The 21,072-nt window shown below is 39.4% G+C and overlaps 1 protein-coding gene across 5 annotated transcripts in view; it reads left to right on the top strand.

The window, feature by feature from the left end:
* MPPED2 (metallophosphoesterase domain containing 2) overlaps positions 1-3,128 on the top strand; it is a 175,733-nt gene extending 172,605 nt beyond the window's left edge. For all 5 annotated transcript variants that reach the window (XM_008955885.6, XM_057299127.2, XM_057299128.2 and 2 more), the window contains exon 7: positions 1,770-3,128. In XM_008955885.6, the coding sequence (XP_008954133.1) occupies positions 1,770-1,888 (119 nt within the window). In that variant the 3' untranslated portion in view covers positions 1,889-3,128. The remainder of the gene's footprint in view (positions 1-1,769) is intronic.
* The last annotated feature ends 17,944 nt before the right edge of the window (positions 3,129-21,072 follow it).

The raw sequence follows: 21,072 nt of genomic DNA, 5'->3' as shown, positions 1-21,072 counted from the left end.
ATGTTTACGTGGGCAGCCGCTATATTCTCTCTAGCTCCTGCTTATGGCAGCTCTCTGGAGTTACTTATGAATATGCAGTCAAGTTGAGGTGTTTAAGGCTGTGTGCCTGAGGAAGCAAAAAACAAAGTTTGCTTTTTCAAAGCCCACAAATCCAGTGGCTTCCTGGTTAGGTGGGTAATAAAGAGCATATTGAAAATCATCCTACTGAGGCGAGAGAAAATTCAGCTTGCTCCAAGGGCAGGTACCAGCTGAGTGGGTGGAAAGCAGGGTGCAGCTCCCAGAGAGTGGATATCGGCCTGCTCTGGCTTTGAGCTGTGCCCCCTGAAAAGGAGGGTACTGCCCTAAGGTATGATGGAGGGAACACCAGTGATGGGGGAATGCCTGGAGGGGAGACTAGGGAGGTGGGACCTCATATCTAAACTAAGCAACATTTCTGGAGGACTGTTATTCTGAAAACAGGTCTGAATTCGTGCAGCATGCCTATGAGTTTGCATTTTATCTTTGAAAAAAATCATTAATTACCTTTAAACTAGCCAGACAATTGGGGAATTCCACTGAAGCCCCAAAATAATAAACTTGCCTAAAAGGGAGGAGATCATATTCAAATAAACTTGTCTCACTTTTATTCACTTAAGACAGCTAAAGAGGGCAGGAAGAGGGCAAATACCAACCTCTTGATGGAGAGAGATAACAAGACTTTATGACCCCAGAACTAAACAGCGCAGATTTTAAATGCCTCTTTTCTTTTCTTAAGAGATTTTTCCATTGACCCTCATTAAGTTCTCCACAGGCTTTACTTGGAGAAATTTTAGCAAATGTGGAAAAAAGCCTTTTCAGTTACTTCTCTATATCTTGGTAATTTTATTTTTTTCACAGCTATGTTTTTATATGCCATAAGAGCCTGATACCAACATAGAATCTTAGTTGAAGAGGCTATAAGGCAAATATAAGGTATTCAGGGAAATGTGCAAACTTGCAAACATGCTAAACATTTTATCATATTGAAAATTATCAAAGGAACATATATACCAAAGACCTAGGGAAACAGCTTTCTCCCAATAAATCACAAAAGGTTTATATTGCATATGGGAAGTGTTTTTGCTTGATCTAGTATCCAGGTAAGCTTAGGAAACAGTGACCTAGGGTGATGTTTCTACATATCACTTCGACATGTGATTAGCTGACACTTTTGAATGAAATGGAACTTAGTATTAAAGCCACACAATTCAAAAATCATATGTGGTTGACTTTCGTAAAGGCAGTTAAGAGATTATTTCATAAATAAGTAAATTGAGTGTCTACATTTCTTAACTCTCAATGCAGTATCCTTTCCCCCCTCACCTGCCCCATATCCCACTTGGAATTTAGTTGTGTTTGCCCCTGAGGAGTAATCCTTATATTACTCAATTTATTCCCTAGAACTCAATAGTTAACACAAGGCTTTGAAATGAAAATCCTATTTTAAAAGGAGGAAAAAAGTTTTTCTTTATTCTCCCTAGTAAAGAAATCACAGCCCTTCTTCAACAAGTTTAGCATTTAAATAAAGAAAAAAAAATTGCTCTTAGTTGAAGGAGAAGATTCTACCATTTAAAGAAAATAGAGTAAAATTGGGCAGTAGCTTCTGAAAGTCATTATATCTGAGGAGGCTCAACTGAATTTCATCTCACTGCCCACTGACAAAAATTTTTTGTTTTCCTTGCCTGACAGCCCTACATTCCATCACTCTCATTTGTATATATTACAGTAAATGTGACACTCTCTCCCCACAGGTTATGGCATCATGACCGACGGTTACACAACGTACATCAATGCCTCGACGTGTACAGTCAGCTTTCAACCGACCAACCCTCCAATTATATTTGACCTTCCAAACCCACAGGGTTCCTGAAGCTCTAAATGCCCTATTGGAATGTGAGGGAAGGTCTATAAACTGCCATTTTTCTAATTATAAACTTACATTCTCTTACTTATTTACAAACCCTGTGAGTTCTTTTTGTAAATTGTTGGAACACAAATGATGCTAGAGGTTGTGCTTCTTATTTTATTTTATTTTAAATGGGGCATCCATTTGAAATCAGAGGAACATTGTGAATTTGTAAAATGACTTCTGTTTTCTCAAAGGCCATGCCATTGTAAATTGTTAGTGTTCGCCAAAGGACAGCCAAGCTTTCTTTTAAAAAGTGATAAAAGTCTTATTTTAATATGCTTTAAGCTGAAAGAAAAAAAAATAAGAAACAGGCAGTGTTTTAAAAACCAACACAGATTTGCACAACTGTTTAAGAGTATTGTTTATTTTAATTTTCAATGTTTTGTTGTTGTTGTTTTCTTGGTAATGCTTCTTTTTTGCAGCTGTGGTCCCGATTTATAGCAATCTTCTCAACAGAAGTAGGCATGGAAAAGACTTCTTTTCATACTCTCACTATAAAGAAAGCTGCATTGAGAAGAAAATGGCTGTCATTTAAAGGATGGTTTAACTAGTGAGATTCCTATTGTGGTTATACAAGGTCTCATTGTTTGTTTGTTTCTTTTAAATTATTTTAGCTTTAAAAATACAGAAATGGAATCTGTCAAGAGCAGGTATTTCATACGGTTAAAAAAAATGAACATGCAGACTCCTTTTCAATATGGGTTTATATATATAAGTATTTTTTGTGTATTATGACTACGTTAGGAGTTTAATATTGTCAAGGACAGTACAACTGCAAAGGGATGCTGTATAGCAGCACATCAGAAGTCGGAAGGAACTGACACATTTTCTCAGAGCTCAAGGTCTTAAAGAGCTTGAGTTAAATCTAGGTACAGTTACAGGCATGTATAGACTTAAATGGATGCAATGGAAGCTAACTAAAATAAGGCTTAGTTGTCCTTTCTATTTAAATACCCCGAGTTGTCTTCTTACTTCCTCTCCCCTCTCCCATTTTGCACTGTGTGTCGATGCAATCTTCGCTAGCACAAAATATTGTCGCTAATAGTCATTTCTGTTTTCCCATTGTAAATGCTGTTGAGCTTTATTCTATTTTATGTTACTTTGTTAATGAAATTTAGGAAAGCAGTTGTTTCTTTAAATTTATTGTGATATTCTATATCTAGCGGCCTTTATATGCAAATAAAATTGCAAGATTTTTAAATTCGTGCTGTTTAGAGGGTTGGATGGTGGAGGATGGTAGTTTCGTCCTGGGGAAGGAGGGATTTATTCATATGCAACATCAGTAATGCCTTTCAGAAGAATTAGAATAAGTGATTTTTTTCCCTAATTTTCAATAAATTTTTATTACCCACCATTCACAGGCTGGCAGATAGATCGATAAGGCACTCAGTGTACTCTTTCCTTCCATCATGCTGTCATCTGTCTTGCCTTAGGTTTCATCTTTGGCTGTTGTAATTTCTACAGGAACAGAGAGACTGGAGTTAAGGCTGTGGATGTATTTTGGGCAAGTTTGTGATAGTGAGTTTGGGGAAACCGTTGATGACAGAGTAATCACTGCACATTCTCATTTTCCCCAAGAGCAGTCACCATCTCCTCCTCACTTTTGTAATGATGCCCACCCACAAAATGCTGTGGCAACCAAGAGGGGATAGCAGAAGGGTGGCGAAAACCAGAGAAAATAAAAAAGACATCACCCAGAAGAACCACTGAAGCAAAACAGCATAATCTTGGATCTGCAGTGCACTCCCAAAGTCTTATGTGTCAGGGCTCATTGGATTGTATTCTGGATATATGTTCCTTCCTCCCTACCTATTGTGGATCCTTTGGTGCAATTTCTGAAAGGTGTTCTTGATTTCAGTACCAGCAGAATTGAGAGAATGTTCTAAGCCAGAATTCCTGCTCAGAGTCACATGTAACCATCTTGGTCTGTTGTAGTTGTTAATAGTTATTAAGTATCTTGGATGTCACCATAGGCTGTGTTGGACATTTGGGTCCAAGCTTGCAGAGCAGATGCTTGAGCTTCCCATGGGCTTCCCAGAGGGAACTCATGACTGTTGCAGCTAACATGGACCGAAAGAGGTACTATGACAACTGGAAAACCCTTCCTTGACCTTCCACATCAGTAGAAGAGGGTGTTCACTTCAAGCCCCATCCTAGGGGGTTGGAGTGAGAGGTACACTACTGAATGGAAATTTCACCTGGTTAGTGTACTAGAAGCCAGAGACTCAGGCCTCTGGCTTCTGGAAAAACAAGCCTCCCAGAGATAGGTGGGTAATCACGATCACAAGTATGTATGCCCAGCCCTTGAGAGTACGTCTGGACACAAACTAATTGAGCTAAGCACTTACTAAAATTGCTTTCCATTTTGTGGAGGCAGGAAGCTACCCAGTGTACTAAAACTAGAAGGCAGACTCGTTTGTGGATAAAGCTTTCTTCAGCCAGTCCACCATTTCATATGTACAAGCTGCCTCTGAGGGATTTGTAATCACTGTCCAGATGCCCAGAGCTTTCTACACTGGGCCTTACAACAACAAAATATTCAAAACAGCTCTTACAAATTGGGCACTTCCTATCCGTCCATCACCAGGCACCCTGTTGAACAGGTTGTGTATTTTGTTTCTAATCTTCACAGAATCCTGGGTAAGGTCACATAAGCCTCGCTTTACAGATAGGAAAGTAAGATGTACCAAAATTAAATAACTTTCCCTAGGAAAAATGGAAGGTTCAAAAGCAGATCTGTCCATAGCCCATGCCCTTTTAATCATTCTTTGTCTGGACTGGATAAGTTGATGGATGCCCTCTGAGAGCTGATATAAGACAGGCACGGTGGCTCACACCTGTAATCCCAGCACTTTGGGAGGCTGAGGCGGGCGGATCACAAGGTCAAGAGATTGAGACCATCCTGACCAACATGGTGAAACCCCGTCTCTACTAAAAATACAAAAATTAGCTGGGCGTGGTGGCACGTGCCTGTAATCCCAGCTACTCCTAAGGCTGAGGTAGGAGAATCACTTGAACCCAGGAGGCAGAGGTTGCAGTGAGCGCTGAGAGAGTGCCATTGCACTCCAGCCTGGGAGATGAGCAAAACTCTGTCAGAAAAAAAAGAGAGGCTGGCACAAGCCTGGGGATATATCCTATCCCTCAAGTAGCAGCTCGCTGAAACACCCTGCAATGTGGCTCTATGACAGCCGTACATGGCACTTCATCCTCTCCGCTGAGGCCCAGCACAGCACAGTGGATAAGAGCACTGACCCTTGGGACAGTGTGCCTGCCCACATACTGGCCCCACCTCGGACTAGTGCTGATTTCTTTGCCTGGGTACTCACTTTCTATGTAAAACGGGGGTGATGAGGAGGAGGAAGTTGTTCTAAGTGCCATATGAGTTCATTGTTGGAGATCACTGTCTGACATCTAGTAAGTGGTGCACATGTATTTGTTAAATAAGGTTACCCATGCTTTGTCTTTAGATTCCCCAGGCAGGATTCTGTACCTTTTTAAAAAAATATATTTAATTTTATTTATTTATTTATTTATTTATTTATTTACTTATTTATTTGACAGAGTCTCGCTTTGCCACCCAGTCTGGAGTGCAGCGGTGCAATCCCAGCTCACTGCAACCTCCGCCTTCTGGGCTCAAGCAATTCTCCTGCCTTAGCCTCCTGAGTAGCTGCGACTGCATGCTCGTGCCACTGCGCCCAGCTAATTTTGTAATTTTTGTAGAGACAGGATTTCCCCATGTTGTCCAGGACAGTCTCCAGCTCCTGAGCTCAGGTGACCCGCCTGCCTCGGCCTCCCAAAGTTCTGGGATTACTGGCCTGAGCCACCGTCCCTGGCCTTCAGTCAGGGTTCTGTCTGTTGACTCTCCAACCTCGAAAGCAGCAGCGGTATTGTTTCCGAGAAAGTTTGTTTGCATTACTTAGGAACCGTAACAAGCCTCTCTTCAGAAGGATAGGAAGAAGCCCAAGGGCATTAGTGGGAGGCGGATAAGGGAGCCTAACTTCCCAGTTTGGCTATCATTCTTTGCAAAATCACTTCTAATCTCCAAAGAGGAGGGGGTTTCTCCTCTTTCAGGTTGCTTAGAAGGGCACCCACAGATCTGCTTATTTCTCGCAGCATCTCTCTGCCCTTGCAATCTTTCCTCTCCACCTCACCATCCACTTTTAGTGCAATTAGTGAATTCTTTTCTGTTTTTCACACAATCCCCTTTTGTCTTATGTTGGGAGGTTGCTGAAATCCCTTTAGAAACAGGTCACTGTTATTCTGACAGGTGGCCAGCCTTAAGCCTGCCTTCATCTCCATCATTTAAGTAAATAAATACCGTGACCTAGGTCTTAAGTAGGGAGAAACGGAAGCTGGGAGGATTTGGGATTTGTCAATTGCAGATAAAACACTTGCTGTGTCTCAGAATAATGCCCCATTCCCCACTCTCATCCAGCAAGGATGTGCAGCTTTGGCAGAATCAACATCCAGATATTATTTTGCTTCCTAGTCTCTTTTCATGCTCTATTCCCACTTTCCTGAAAGTTTTAAGATGCTTTCTGTGTAATTATTAAACAAAAGTGAATTAAGATCTACTTTTAAGGATTTGGCCATGAGGTGAGGCATTTGGAAACACTGCTAGGTATGGGGTAGGAACAATTGCTTGTGGGGAAGGTTCCAGGATGGGATGGTCTTAATGTGTGGTTTCACGGAAGGCTCCAGGACCACTTCTGGATGTCAGGTTCTTAGCACAAAACATTTTTGTTGTTGTTGTTTGCTTCTGTGTTTGTTTGTTTGTTTTGTTTTGTTTTCTCCTATCTTGCATTCAATAGCAGGGTGTGTCGGCCTTCTAGCATGGCTCTTCCAGAACTTTAGAGCTACTTTTCCCTCCCTTTTCTAAGTGTCCCCTCTACCTTCCTCCTCTTACTTTGCTTTTCCATGGGAGAGAAAAACACTGATTCAGAAAACTCCCTAAGAAGCTCCAGTCTTCCCTGGTGCCCCAGTAAAGTCAGCCTCTGGAGATCAGGAGAGGTTCAGAGAGGATCAGTGGTAACACCATGGTCACAGAGCAATTCAAAGATAATGCCCCACTTTGGCATTTGGACATTCCATTTTGAGCATGAACTGATTTTTCAGCTTGACATTCAGAAATAATCAAAGATGGAGAGATGAGTTTTGGCCTGACATAGTGTGATTTTGTAGCACAGGACCAGCTGCCAATCTGTGAAGAGAAGACAAGATTATTTGAAAGAAACCTCAGAATCTGAGGTTTCCCATGAATGTTCCCATGAGGATTCATTTTCCTTTTCTTCAACCCGTCCACCTGCAACAATTCCGATAGGCTTCCAATTCCTCCTTCTACAAGAGAGATGGGTGCTCAGTTTCTACCTTTTCTACCTCAGAACATGATGGCTGTTTGTCATGCGTTTTGACATACATGTGTATGTCAGGTCTGGAAGCTGTTGGGTGTTGGTAAGAGCCCCCAACTTTGGAATCAGACATGCTGGGTAGCCTTGGATGTGCTCTTTTATTTCTCTCAGCCTCAGATTCCACACTTGTAGAAAAGGAATCATTCCCATCTCACAGTGGATTTGTCAGAATTGATACATTAATATCGACAGGACCCTGGGTGGAGGATTTTTATTCTGTCAATTGTAATTTCCTAAAGAGAAAAAAAAAGAAAAAAAGGCAGGGGCAGAGGGCAAAAATAAAAATGTATATTATTTTCTGATGGCCACAGCCCTTCATGAGAGAAAGCTAATTCCTTGAACTGGACTGTGTAAGAAACCATACAGAAAATGAGTTCTTTAACTTTCTCTCTCTCTGAACTATCTGACAAAACATTTGTGGTGGGTTTTTGTTGACTCCTCCTCATTTCCTTCCTGAATTAGGGATGCCTTACAAGACAAAAATCTTGAGGTAAAAAGGCTCTTTCATATCTGACAGCATCTATATCTGGATAATGGTGAGAGAGAGAAATGCATTTCCATTAGGAAGCACAGCCACAGTGGAACTAAAAGCATGGGTAGACTAAACACACGAACACAGAGAGCCTCCTCCCATCAATCAGCTTTGATTTTTATGAAGCCATAGTTACCATGAGGTGCATCTGAACACTCCCAGAGCCTGCTTGCCATGGGGAAAGGGCCTGTGATTTCATAGCCCGTTTCTGTCCCAACCTTAGTTGATGACTTTGGGAATAGGTTGAGCTTTTCAGTTGAAGATCCTGAAATCACAAATGACTTGAACCCAAATGCTCCCTGTTGGCATGGGCTCACCACCATGCCTTTTGTATAAATGGGCTATCATGTTTAGGTAGCAACTACATAATCCTAAAAGGAACTCCTATTTTCTGGAAGCCTTTTCTGGATCCCCCAACCTACCTTGACCCAGAACACCCCCCTTTGGTGCTGCCATAGCCTCCCACATATACGTCCAGCTGTGCCACGTTCTGATTGTTGCGTGTCTGCATATGAGCTCCCCAAGGTCAGAGACCATGCCTTCTATCCGCATTCCCAGCATCTAGGTCTGAAGAAACACCTTCTTAATGAATTAATCACTATTTGGCAAATAACAGCCAGGTATGCGAGAAAAATAGGCAAAATCAATCACAGATGAAATCAACAAATATTTACTGAACACCATAAGCCAGGTGCTGTGCTAGTAAGCTTCATTTGTAAGACCCAGTATTTACCATGAAAGAGTCTTTATAACTAGGTGAAGAAAACAAGATATTGACACATGAAGGTAAATGGTAATAAAAGATGTAAATAATAGTTAAGACAACAATAAAAGAAAGTTGGGGTCTGGAATACACAGGTTTCTCCAGTTACATGAGTGGCCATAGATATGGGGACGTGCGAGGTGTGGCATAAAACTCAGACAAGCACAGGCAGCTAGCCTAGGAAAGGGAGTCTGCCTGCTGATGGCAGTGTCAATCCCAAGTAGCTTCATTCCTGAAGGAGAAAAATCCACATGGCCAGTGGCAATTCCAAGTGTGTCACGTAGCTGGTTTGTTTTTTAATTTACTCTATGAAATGGTTTTCTCTAATGGCATGCCATTGACGAAATGCACCATAATGTCTCCATCCATCACCTCCAAATGCTTTTGCATGCATCAGTTGTTGACTCGTTTTCTCCCATTCAGCACATAAATGAGAGGAATGATTTATCCAAGGCCACCATTACTCTTATATGGAATCCAAAATAGCTCTCTGGAGAAATACTGCCCTGAGCACTTATTTCTTTGTGCATCTCTCAACTTGTATTGAAGGGTGACTTTGGTCTGGGCTATAATGGTATCCTCCTGACCAGTGTTTCCTGGGAAGCTAGGCCAGGTCTCCATGGTGGTATATAACTCCTGGATGCAAGACCTTGTATTCTTCTGGGTATGGCTACTAGGGTTGGATGATGGGAAATGAAAACCAGGGCTTTGGCCTTTGGCTATGAGTGGGCATTTGAACAAGCAATGAGATTCCCTCATGAGCTCTCTGGAACTCATAACAGGAAGAGAAAGGGTACTACATATCTGAGTGCATTTTCTTTTCCTTTTCTAATTCATCTCACTTCCTTGAACTCCATCTCCCCATGCTGAAGACATATAGCCCTTTCTTCCTGTGAGTTTTGCATAGTAGTAGATCAGAAATGGAAAATAAATAGGAACATCAAGGTAATTCTTACCAGCTGAAAATTCCTTGAGAGAAGCCGAAGTATGGCATCTTTAGGATCTACTACTGTCTCAAATAACAGAAGGGGCCACTCCACATAGCTTTTGTTTCATTAGACGATGGTGATAATGAAGATAAAAGGTTTGAAGCATCAAATGGCATAGAGATCCTGGGACATTAAACACAGTATTCCTCTCTGTAGCATTAATAAATTGTGATGAGGTTTGAAATACTATATTTGCCTCCTTAGTTCTTGTTTCAAACAGCTGAAACATGTAACTTGGAAGGTTTCACCTGAGAAAATTTGTTGAAATCAATTCTGTAGGAACAAGAAAAATAACAATACTCATCACACATTGTTTCTGCATTAAAGTATTTTCGGTGAATGTATGTGTGTATCTACCTCAATGATGCTATGTCTAATATATTAATTCTTTCCTGTGACTGGCTATATTTCTGAGTACCAGCGAAATTGAAATAAGGTGTACGAAGGATAACAACTTCTTACATTTTTTTTTTTTTTTTTTTTTTTTTTTTTTTTTGAGACGGAGTCTCGCTCTGTCGCCCAGGCTGGAGTGCAGTGGCGCGATCTCGGCTCACGGCAAGCTCCACCTCCCGGGTTCACGCCATTCTCCTGCGTCAGCCTCGCGAGTAGCTGGGACTACAGCTGCCCGCCACCATGCCCGGCTAATTTTTTTTTGTATTTTTAGTAGAGGCAGGGTTTCACCATGTTAGCCAGGATGGTCTCGATCTCCTGACCTTGTGATCTGCCTGCCTCGGCCTCCCGAAGTGCTGGGAATACAGGCATGAGCCACTGCGCCCGGCCTACATTGTTTTCTAATGGGCTGAATAACCAAAATTAAAAATCCAGAGCTAATCGTAAGCTGCATTGGAAGCAATATGTTGGTTTCACATCTTTTGAATGGAATCTGTGTTCTGAGATTCATAAACTGTGGTAAGTTGGCATTGTACTTCTCACGTTTTTATTTAATAGGTCATTTTCCCAAAGAAGTGAGATATCCATGAGTACAGCATCCAGGAATAACAATAAAATGTGTTTGAGTTCAGAGATTATGCAAAGAAGTTTACTTAATAAAAAGCTAAGATGGGGGTGGGAGAATAGGAATAGGAAGGAGAAAATGGTCCTGACCCAAAACTGAATGAACCTTTAGATTTCCCAGGTCAATATGTATGACTTCTGTACATCTTTTGATCGCTATCTTTCTCAAAATTATAAATTAATAGATTTGTCTCTCTGATCTCAGGACAGGTGAGTAGCCTGGTTGTTTTATTAATGTGAGGTCTGCTGGCTTTTATGGGGGACCAGGAGAGCTGGACTTCTCATCACAATCTGTCTGTGATGGGCTTTTCCAACACAATGGCACATAAGAGACTTTTGTGAGGATGTTACTCTCAAAGAAGACTTTTCTCAAGAAATAAATCACGTATCTCCAGCGAAGTGACAATATGCAGGTTATTCTTGCTATACTTGTGGATTCAGCAGTATTCAGTTTATTGATATGAATATTTATATCCAGGCCAGTAGCGCTGCAGTTGTTCGTAGTATTTGCAGTGAATAGCTTGGCTGGGATGCTGAGGACATCACCCACTGTTTTTAAAGCTCAGCATTCTCAAAGCTATTTAAAGAACCCCTTCATCACCACCACTTTGGACCAATGTTAAAAGCAATTCAGTAGAGACATTCTCCTTCCATAACCCCCCAAATAATTATTGCTGACCTAGAGGCAATTCTGAAAGGAGGTATACGTTAGCCCTTCTAAAAATCTTATGTAGGCCGGGGGCGGTGGCTCACGTCTGTAATCCCAGCACTTTGGGAGGCCGAGGCAGGCGGATCACGAGGTCAGGAGATCGAGACCATCCTGGCTAACACGGTGAAACCCTGTCTCTACTAAAAAAAAAAAAAAAAAAAAAAAAAAAAATACAAAAAATTAGCTGGCCGTGGTAGCGGGTGCCTGTAGTCCCAGCTACTCAGGAAGCTGAGGCAGGAGAATGGTGTGAACCTGAGAGATGGAGCTTGCAGTGAGCTGAGATCGTGCCACTGGACTCCAGCCTGGGTGCTGGGTGACAGAGCGAGACTCCGTCTCAAACAAACAAAAAAATCTTATGTAGTTCCCTTTCATCAGAAAATTTTGAAAAATTACAACTGACCTTCTTTCAGTTGAATCTATGGATATAGTTCCTTTAGTTTGTAAGAAAATGCTTCTGCTACCCACAGAAAGGTAAAAATATTCGGTTTTAGCCCTATTCTAGGGATAAGGCTCAGAAGTGTGATGGCACACCCAGTACATATCTTTTCATGTGCTTTTAGTGTCCAGTGACTTGCACTTAAAGGAAGTTAGATTGAGGTCAGCACTAGACATCTGTATCTTCTCAGCCATGCAACAGGTAAATGATATCATAAGGCCCTCCTGTGCTGGGCACTTTACTTAGCATAAGATTCAGTCCAGAGTTAGGCCAAAGAGAGAACCCAACCAAAGCCTTAACTACTAGCCTTAACCACAGCACTAGGGCAAATAAGCCTGTTTCTTTCCAAGTGATGGGAATGAAAATCAGTGGTGCTGTTCTGTTTTCTCCATCTGCTATCCTATAACACACAGTCATAATCTTCTCTACTGATTTTTCGAAAACCAAACTATTTTTATAACACTTTTTGGGGGACATGACATGTATAAACAGGAAAAAGGTATCAGTAAATTCATTTATAATTGTTTAGCCAGGCACAGTAGTTCACACCTGTAATCCTAGCACTGTGGGAAGCTGAGGCAGGAAGATCACTTGAGCTCAGGAATTCTAGACCAGCCTGGGCAACCTGGCAAGACCTTGTCTCTACTAAAAATCAAAAAAATTAGCTGAGGGTCATGGCATGCACCTGTAGTCCCAGCTACTCAGGAGGCTGAGGCAAGAAGATTGAAGATTGCTTGAGCCTGGTAGGTTGAGGCTGCAGTGAGCCATGATTGTGCCACTGCACTCCTGGCTGGGTGACAGAGCAAGATGCTATATCTAAAAAAAAAAAAAAAATGTTTGATGATATGTATTGGAAAAAGAAATGAATGGTAAGTAATTGATCTTGAATGATGTAGTTTGGAGTACATGTCTATAAGCCAGAGAAGTCTGGCTAATGTTAAATTTTGGGAATTAAAGTTTCAGTCCTTTTAAACTTTTCACTCTTTGGATGATGTCTCATGACAGGTTAATGAGTGCATGCTCTAGTCTTCAAAGATTTAGGACATGTCTGGCTAATATTAACACTGACATCTGTAAAGTAATATTGGAATGGACATCCAAATAATAAAGAATGGCTAGGGCCTTGATCATCCTAAAGCTTTGGACACTTCCTAGACTTTCCTACAGTTTTAGGGTATTTTCCTTTTCATTCCATTAAGGCACTTAAAATACTCTCCATAGGGCCAGGTGCAGTGGTCCACATTTGTAATCCCAAAGCTTTGGGAGGCAGGAGTGGGAGGATTGCTTGAGGCCAGGAGTTCAAGACCAGCCTGGGCAACATAGCAAAACCCCCATCTCTAAAAAGAAATATATTTTTTTATTAGCTGGATGTGGTGACAGGAACCTGTAGTCCTAGCTACTCAGGAGGCTGATTAGGAGGCTGATGCAGGAGCTTGAGGTTACAGTGAATTGATTGTGCCACTCTACTCTAGCCTGGATGACAGAGCAAGATCCTATCTCTAAGAATTTAAAAAGTAATATGCTGTATAACCCTGATCTCTCGACTGCCATAAAATCTTTCTCGCATCTAAAAAAAAGTTAAAAATAAATAAATAGACTCTCCACAAATACTTATCTCTAATTACAGTGAAAGATGTTACTACAAGCTTAATACTTTAAATGTTTTAAATACAGTGTTGAGGTTTCGGTCTGTCTTTGTTGTCAGACTGCTATTTTTTTAAAAAGTATATACGGATACAAACATGTTAAAAAGTTTAAATATATACATATCCTTGTAATATATATATTTTCTCCCAATATGTTTTATCTATTCTGTTTAAACAAAATCTTAAAGGTTAAAGTTTATGACCTTAATTTGGTATCTGCAGTTTATAAACTTTAGCTGGTAATTCAACCTATTTCTATGAATTTATTTACTGAGACTCTACATGAATGAGGTCTTCGCTACAAAGGAAACCTTTCTAATCTTCACCCATTGTCCATTTACACATGAGTAAATATGTTAATCTGTTCATAAAAGGATAAAATAATTCTGAAGATAAATGCAAAATGACTTTTACAAAGACACAAAACAGTACATTACGTTCTACTCTGTGTGATGCCTGCCAACATTCCAGAGGACAGAGTATTGATAAAATACCAATTTAAAGGATTAGAAGAAATGATTTCTCGAATCAAGAATTCCATTTCTCTGTGATGGGAGTCTTAATTCTACAGGAAAGGAGAAACATATGTTTTTTTCTTACCTTTGTAATTTGGCAATTCTTAGGCTAATAAATTAGAGTAAGTGGTTTGTCTGAGACATGGAGAAAATTGGATGCAGCATGAAAAATTAACAACAGTGTTAATGAGAAAATGGTTGACTTATAAGTCCTGTGCTTGAATTTAGTATGCAAGGTGATTAGGTCTTCACAATGTTGTTTATTAAAAAAAAAGTATTGGATCTTTTTTTAATGTTTCCATATCCTGCCAAGGTCAAAGAGGACAATATCTGTTTTGTCACATTATGTTTTCATGTAATGGTGGTTGGTTTAATGAAATTGTTGTAGAAGAGCTGGCCGCCAGGGTATATCAGACTTGTGTGTGTCACTTTTGGAGCATCTTTCACAAACAATTAGCTCCTTATAAGATGTATGATCGTCCTCACATTCATCACGTATGTCCCATGCCTCTCAAATAAAAAACCATTTATAACCATTATCGTCAACCAAAATTAACCTGGGCCCAACTGAAGAGAAGGAAGTCAAGTTTTCAGTTTTTGGTTGGCAAGTTAACTCTTTCAAGTCTGATACATACCATTTCATGCTCCTTACTGGATGGACTTTGGCATATTTGTACTTCCAAAGAGTTTTCTTCTGATATTAAGGAAAGTTTAAAAGCTTTCTCTTGGCTGGGTGATGTTTGATTGCAAGGAACTAAAACTTACTCCAATTTGATCAATAAAAGAGAGGTTTGTTATAGGATACAGACATAATAAATTTCAAGAAACAAGAAGCCCAGAGAGGGAAAGAACCAAGAATCTTCAGGCAACTTAGTAGCCTCATGTAATCTCAGTAGTTGTTCATGGACCTTCTATCTGATTCTTAGTAAAAAATCATCTGACCATCTGATCAGCTTAGTAAAAAAATCATCTGATCAGCTTTCTTCTAGTGAATGAATGGTACCCCCAGGTCATGTGTTCACCCCTGATCTAATTAACGGTAACCCCAGTAAGGTGAGATCTAAAGCTACCCCTTTATGGGAATGAGTGGGGTAGGTAGAGTTTGGGTCAGAGTAGTGTGTTAATGAGGACAAGTTTTGAGGGTGAATCTCATAAACATTATTCATTATTCATTATTCTTATCCACAGTCCCAAACAATTTCAGCCCTATCACTTAGTAACTCATTAGCATGACTGTGGAGATTGGCTGAAAGAATATGTGTGAATTGAGGCAAATTTAACTGTGCTATGGAAGAAGAAAAAGCTGTGATAATTCATAGCCCTTGAGGTACTGATAGGAATCATTAGTACCATGTTTATCTGCAAGGATAATGACTTAATACCAAATCTCCATCCCAGTTTCTTTTGTTTCCTACAAATTGGAGAAATGAATTGGTCAAAGTCAAGGAAGGAATTGGTCAAGCTAAGAGATCTTGCAAGATGTTTGGTCTACATTAAAGACCCATAATAGACTGATTTTTAATTACAAGGTTAAGTCAGTTCACAGGGTACATGGTTGAAAAAATGAACCTCAGATGATGATAATGGTGGTAAACAGCTTTCATTTTTAGTATCATATTTTTAACATGGGATTTGTTAAAACAGCAGGACAAGACTCTACTGCCCACTAGCTAGTGAGGTGTTTATTGATCAAATTACTTAATCTCTTGGAGCCTCTGTTTCTTCATCATTAAAATGGGAGTGATAAGTGTACTGATCTTACAAGATTGTTGAAAGAAGTCAGTGAGAAAACAAATGTAAATTGCTTAGCATGGTACCTGACACATGTGAGCTACTACTATCAAGCATTTATATAGACCTTTTATGAATGTCAGTGGTTGTTTTATGACTTATCTTCCTTGAATCTCAGAACAATCCCATGAACTTAGAGCAGTCAGTGAAACAGTTAAGTCAATGTTATAGTTTGTATCGCCAAAATTAGGTAATTGAGTCCTAATGATTACGAAGTCAACGAATATCAACCAAATGTAACAGCAAAATAAATACATTATTGAATATGTAAGAACTACAGTATGCTTACCACCTGTGTACTCCATATGAAATTTACTAGAGGAGTTGCTCTAGAAAACTTATAACAAGATCCAAAGTGAAAAATAAACTAGCATACAAGAAATAGTGGCTGATAAGTATGACTCAGAAAATGGAAAAGAAGGTAGAAAAGGAAGAGGATCCATTTGAGAAACTTAGAAATTTCTCTTTTAAGAGTTTAACTTCTATACTTCTCTTAATTACATTAGTTTATTTTACAGTAAATAATATTTTCTGAATCACAACCCACAATATTGTTGGTTTTTAATGTTACAATTTACATACAAAGCACTAAAACTGAATTACACTTACAGAACAGAATATAAGCCTTGAAAATGTGATGATAACAATATACCTAACAAAAATTAGGGGTGACATATAGGAATAAAGAAGAGAGATGGAAGATTGGGCATATTAGTGGTCTTGTCTTTCTTTGCAGGGAATCACTAGTTACTACCTAATTTGATATATCCAGAAATTGAGGCATAAACATACCGTGTAAATTTTAATTGCTGCTAAAGTAGTTGCCCCAGGATTGGGACAAGAAATGGAAGAATTTTACTTTCCCTTTCTATTTTTCTACACTTTATGAATTCTAGTTTGCATGTGTATGCATTACTATTTTAATTTTTAAAAATAAACTGAAAAAAGAGCATTCAAACTCATGGTTCAAATGGAGATAATTCTATTCAGGCACCTAAATTGAAATTATAGGAAAAAAAGAGTGGAAGCTGATCAGATGCAGGAAGGTGTGACTATGAGCTTGCAAGTAAACCTGGGTTTTCCTTCATTAAATTTGGTTTCCTTCTCTTTCTCCTTGTTTCATTGAGCTGAAATATGGAATTAGAAGGCACATATTCCAGACCAGTTCTGCAACACAAACTACCAACAACTTTCAAGACTTAAATGTACAGCAACCATAAAATGTATAGTTATGTCTAAGCGTAAGAAATAAGCAGTCTAGAGGGTAAGAAATTTAAGAAAAACTGCAGGTATATACAGGCAGCTGCTAAAGGCTGGAGTGGGAATATTTTTAGCAGTGGATATTTGCTGCCATTGAATGCTTAAATCAGTGCAGGTGGGGCATTCAAAAGGCTTCTGAGGGGTCAAGTTGCTCCAGATATTTTGCAAGGTTATATTGTCCATGAATGAATGATTTTGCTTTATGTCCCTGCACAGGGGAGTCAGAGGACAGTGTTCCTTTCTTAGTCCCCAAGGATTGTCATCTGTTGTGAATAGCAAAAGCCCAAGGTAGGAGGATGGATCAGAGATCTGAAATCCAGAGCCTTGCTGGAATGCGTTGTCCTTAAAAGCAAGCATCTCAGTATGATAAATACGATCTCCTCAAGCCCGTTAGGGAATGGAAATTTAAGAACCGGTTAGGTCAAAGATCAGGAAATTTATGACGATTATCTGCGGTTACAGTGTAGAGTGTTTGAGGATGGTTTAAGCCAAAGAGTCCAGTGCCTGTAAATCTTGAGAGTGATATTAATACCTCCGTGAACGTGTGTGTACAACGTTTCTGAAAAGATTGATTGCAAAGGCCAGTTCCCAGGAAAGACAAGCAGGTAATTGGCATTTAATTAATGAGAATAAGTTATATTAAATTAAAGACTTATAATCCTTGATTATTTATCTTCCTATAGCCAGTGTGACAATCTACTCTTAGATTATTAACTCACCACTGTATTTTTAAGAGGCCAAACTAAGCCGTCTGTTCAGACTGTATAAATAGGAATATGTTTGCATCTCAACCATGGGAACAAAATATCCTTTGGGAACTCATGAGAGGCTTCTTTCTAATATAAATGATTTTTGAAAAATTGAATCCATGCAGAGCATCCAAGGTATTCTTAGGTCTACTCCATACCCCCAGAATCCAGAAGAGTTGACATGAACCATTGTGTAGTAGGAAGGTTGTGAACTTGAGGGTCAGCCTGACCTGACCTAGGATTGAGTCCTAACTCTGGCTTATATTAACTAAGTAGGTTTGGGTATGTTATTAAAATTATCTGAGGTTCAGTTATCTTATCTTCAAAAATGAGAAAATAGTACTGACCTGGAATATACTATTTTAAAAACTAAATGATACTGTAAATCCCCATGGTCCATTAGCTATCACATAGTACTCAATAAAAGCTTATTTTTCTCTTCACATTCTCCTTCTCCTTTTGTAGCACAGGATGATAGTGGTTAGAAAATTATTCAGAAACAAAGTTGGAGGCTTCATGCTACTTGAACAATTATGATAAATACACATTAATCAAGATACTATGGTACTGGTGAAGGGATAAACACATACTACAGTGGAGTAGAATAGAAATTCCAGAAATAAAGCCACACAAGTATGACGAATTGATTTTTGAAAAAGGTGCAAAGACAATTCAAAGAAGAAAGTCCAGTCTTTTAAAGAAATGGTGTTGAACAAGTTAACTTCACATGCAGAAAAAAGTAAGTTGTCTCAAAAGGGATTATCTAAATGTAAAGCATAAATCTATATTCTTTTTATTTTTTTATTTTTTTATTTTTTATTTTTTAATTATACTTTAAGTTTTAGGGTACATGTGCACATTGGGCAGGTTAGTTACATATGTATACATGTGCCATGCTGGTGCGCTGCACCCACTAACGCGTCATCTAGCATTAGGTATATCTCCCAATGCTATCCCTCCCCCCTCCCCCCACCCCACTAATCTAGAAAACAGGAGAAAATATTCATAACTTGGAATGAGGTAGAGTTCTTACATATGACACCAATAATATAATACCTGATAGAAAAAAATTTGTAAGTTGAACTTCATTGAAATTTAAAACTTGCTCTGTCAAGTATGCTATTTAAAAAATAAAAATACAAATTACAGAGTGGGAGAAAATATTTTCACATCACATATCAAACAAAGATCTTGTAGCTAGAATATATAAAGAAGTCTTAAAATTCAACCAAATTAAAAATGGGTAAAAAGTTGAATAAACACATAACCAAAGAGGATCTGTGGATGGCAAATAAGCATAAGAAAAGATTTCCGACCTTATTAGCTACTAAGAAAATGCAAATTAAAACCACAATGAGATAACATTACATCCCTATTAAAATGGCCATTTTAAAAAAAGCCTGATAATATCAAGTGCTGACAAGGATGCAGAGCAACTGGAATCCCCATGCATTACTTATAGAAATGAAAAATGGTAGAGCCTCCTGGAACACAACTTAGCAATTTCTCATGAATTTAAAGATACATTTACAGATGATCTAGCAATCTCACTTCTGAATATTTACCCTAGAGAGATGGTGACTCATGTTCACTCAAAAACCTGCATACAAATGCTTATAGTATCTCTACTTATAATCACCAAAAACTGAAACAATCCAAATATCCTTCAGCAGGTGAAGGGATGAACAAACAGTTACACATCCATAAAGTGGAATACTACTTGGTAATAAAAAGGAACAAACTATTGGTACACACAACAGCCTGGATGAATCGCAAAGACATTATGCTGAGTGAAAGAAGACAGTCTCAAAAGATATATTCCACTTGTATGATATTCTGAAGAAAACAAAACTATACTGATCAGTGGTTGCCAGGGGTTAGGATGGGGGCAAAGCATGACTACAAAAGAGCAGCACAGGGGAGTTTTTGGGGCTGACAAAATTGTTTTGTATCCCGATTGTGGTAGTGGCTACATAAATCTATACTGTGTTAAAACTCAGAACTGCACACCAAAAACAAGTCAGATTAACTGTACATTAACTTTAAAAACAGGATAAAATTAAACATATTTTAAAAAATGATCCCACCAAGAAGCCATTCTAACTTATGATAAACAAGGCATAACACCCCAGAACTCTGGGAGCCCTTAAATATAATGTATTTGTTTATTATTTATTGGGCAAATGTTTATTGAGCACTACCTATGTGTTCACATTGTTTTAGGCACAGAGGATGAAGTTCTAAACGTAACAAAAACTCCTGGGAGGTTACATTATAATAAATAATAACTATATACTATGTCAGATGGTATACATACTCAGGTAAGCAGGATAGGAAATTGCAGGAGGTTGTGCCAAACCATCCCTGGACAGAGCTGATTTGGTTTGAGATAAAGGGAAGGGAATTTTCTATGGAAAATCTCTTACCCAAGGCCAAGATGGAACTCTGGTCTGAAAATCCTATGAGTTGGAGGCATGCTTTAGGCCTGGATGATAAAGCCAAAGTCATCTAAAGACCACAGAGACTGTCCAGGATGTAGTGAGAGCAGAGATAGGGTTGTCTATTAGGAAGGACACAGAGGGTGGGACACTGGCTGTGGGCTTCCAGTGATGTCCTGAGTACCCAGCAGGTGTGGTGGAGAGGCAAGACTCTGACCCACATGACTCATAGTTAATTTGAGAAAGAGAAACAACTGTCGATGAGAGGTGATCTCCAGATTGGGCACAAATTGAAGGTTCCCAAATATAAGGAGTGAATGTTCAGGGAAGTAGTGGCTGGGAAGAACCCTAGGATGGAAAGAGGCCAGCAAGAGGAACAGAGGGAAGACTAGAACCAAGCTGACAAAATGCCAGGACCCAAGCATAGAAGGCAAGATACCGGATAAAGTGTTTGGAAAGAAGCTAGTGGACACACTTTGCCTTAAACCCTGAGCACATTTTAAAATAGGCACTTCTTCCTCAGATATTGCTGCTTCCTTCCTCCTGGTTCAGTGACTGCTCCTTGAGTCTATCTTGGAGGTGAGCAAACCTTAAGTGGGGAGCATGAACACTCTCTCCCATCTGTCTATCCATTACTATCTCACGCTCCTGAGCTCCAGCTCAGGGAAATCCAAGGGAACCCGTCCCCTTTAAGAACCAGTGGCTTGCAGGGACTGGCTTCCTGCCAGGGTAGAAAAGTAGAGCAGGAGACATTTAAAGCCCTGTTTGAAAACTGTCATTTTTCCAACGACCTCAGATGGGGTGATTAATCAAGAAGCAATTCCGGAGAGAAGCCATCTTCTTTACCTGCTTAAATCTCCCAGGTTAAGTTGTATTTTAAGCCCTGGCTTATTTT

The sequence above is a fragment of the Pan paniscus genome, chromosome 9, assembly GCF_029289425.2.
Source record: "Pan paniscus chromosome 9, NHGRI_mPanPan1-v2.0_pri, whole genome shotgun sequence".
Taxonomy (NCBI): Eukaryota; Metazoa; Chordata; class Mammalia; order Primates; family Hominidae; genus Pan; species Pan paniscus.
The sequence above is the reverse complement of the archived record's forward strand: the minus strand, read 5'-3'. Positions and strand labels throughout refer to the sequence as shown.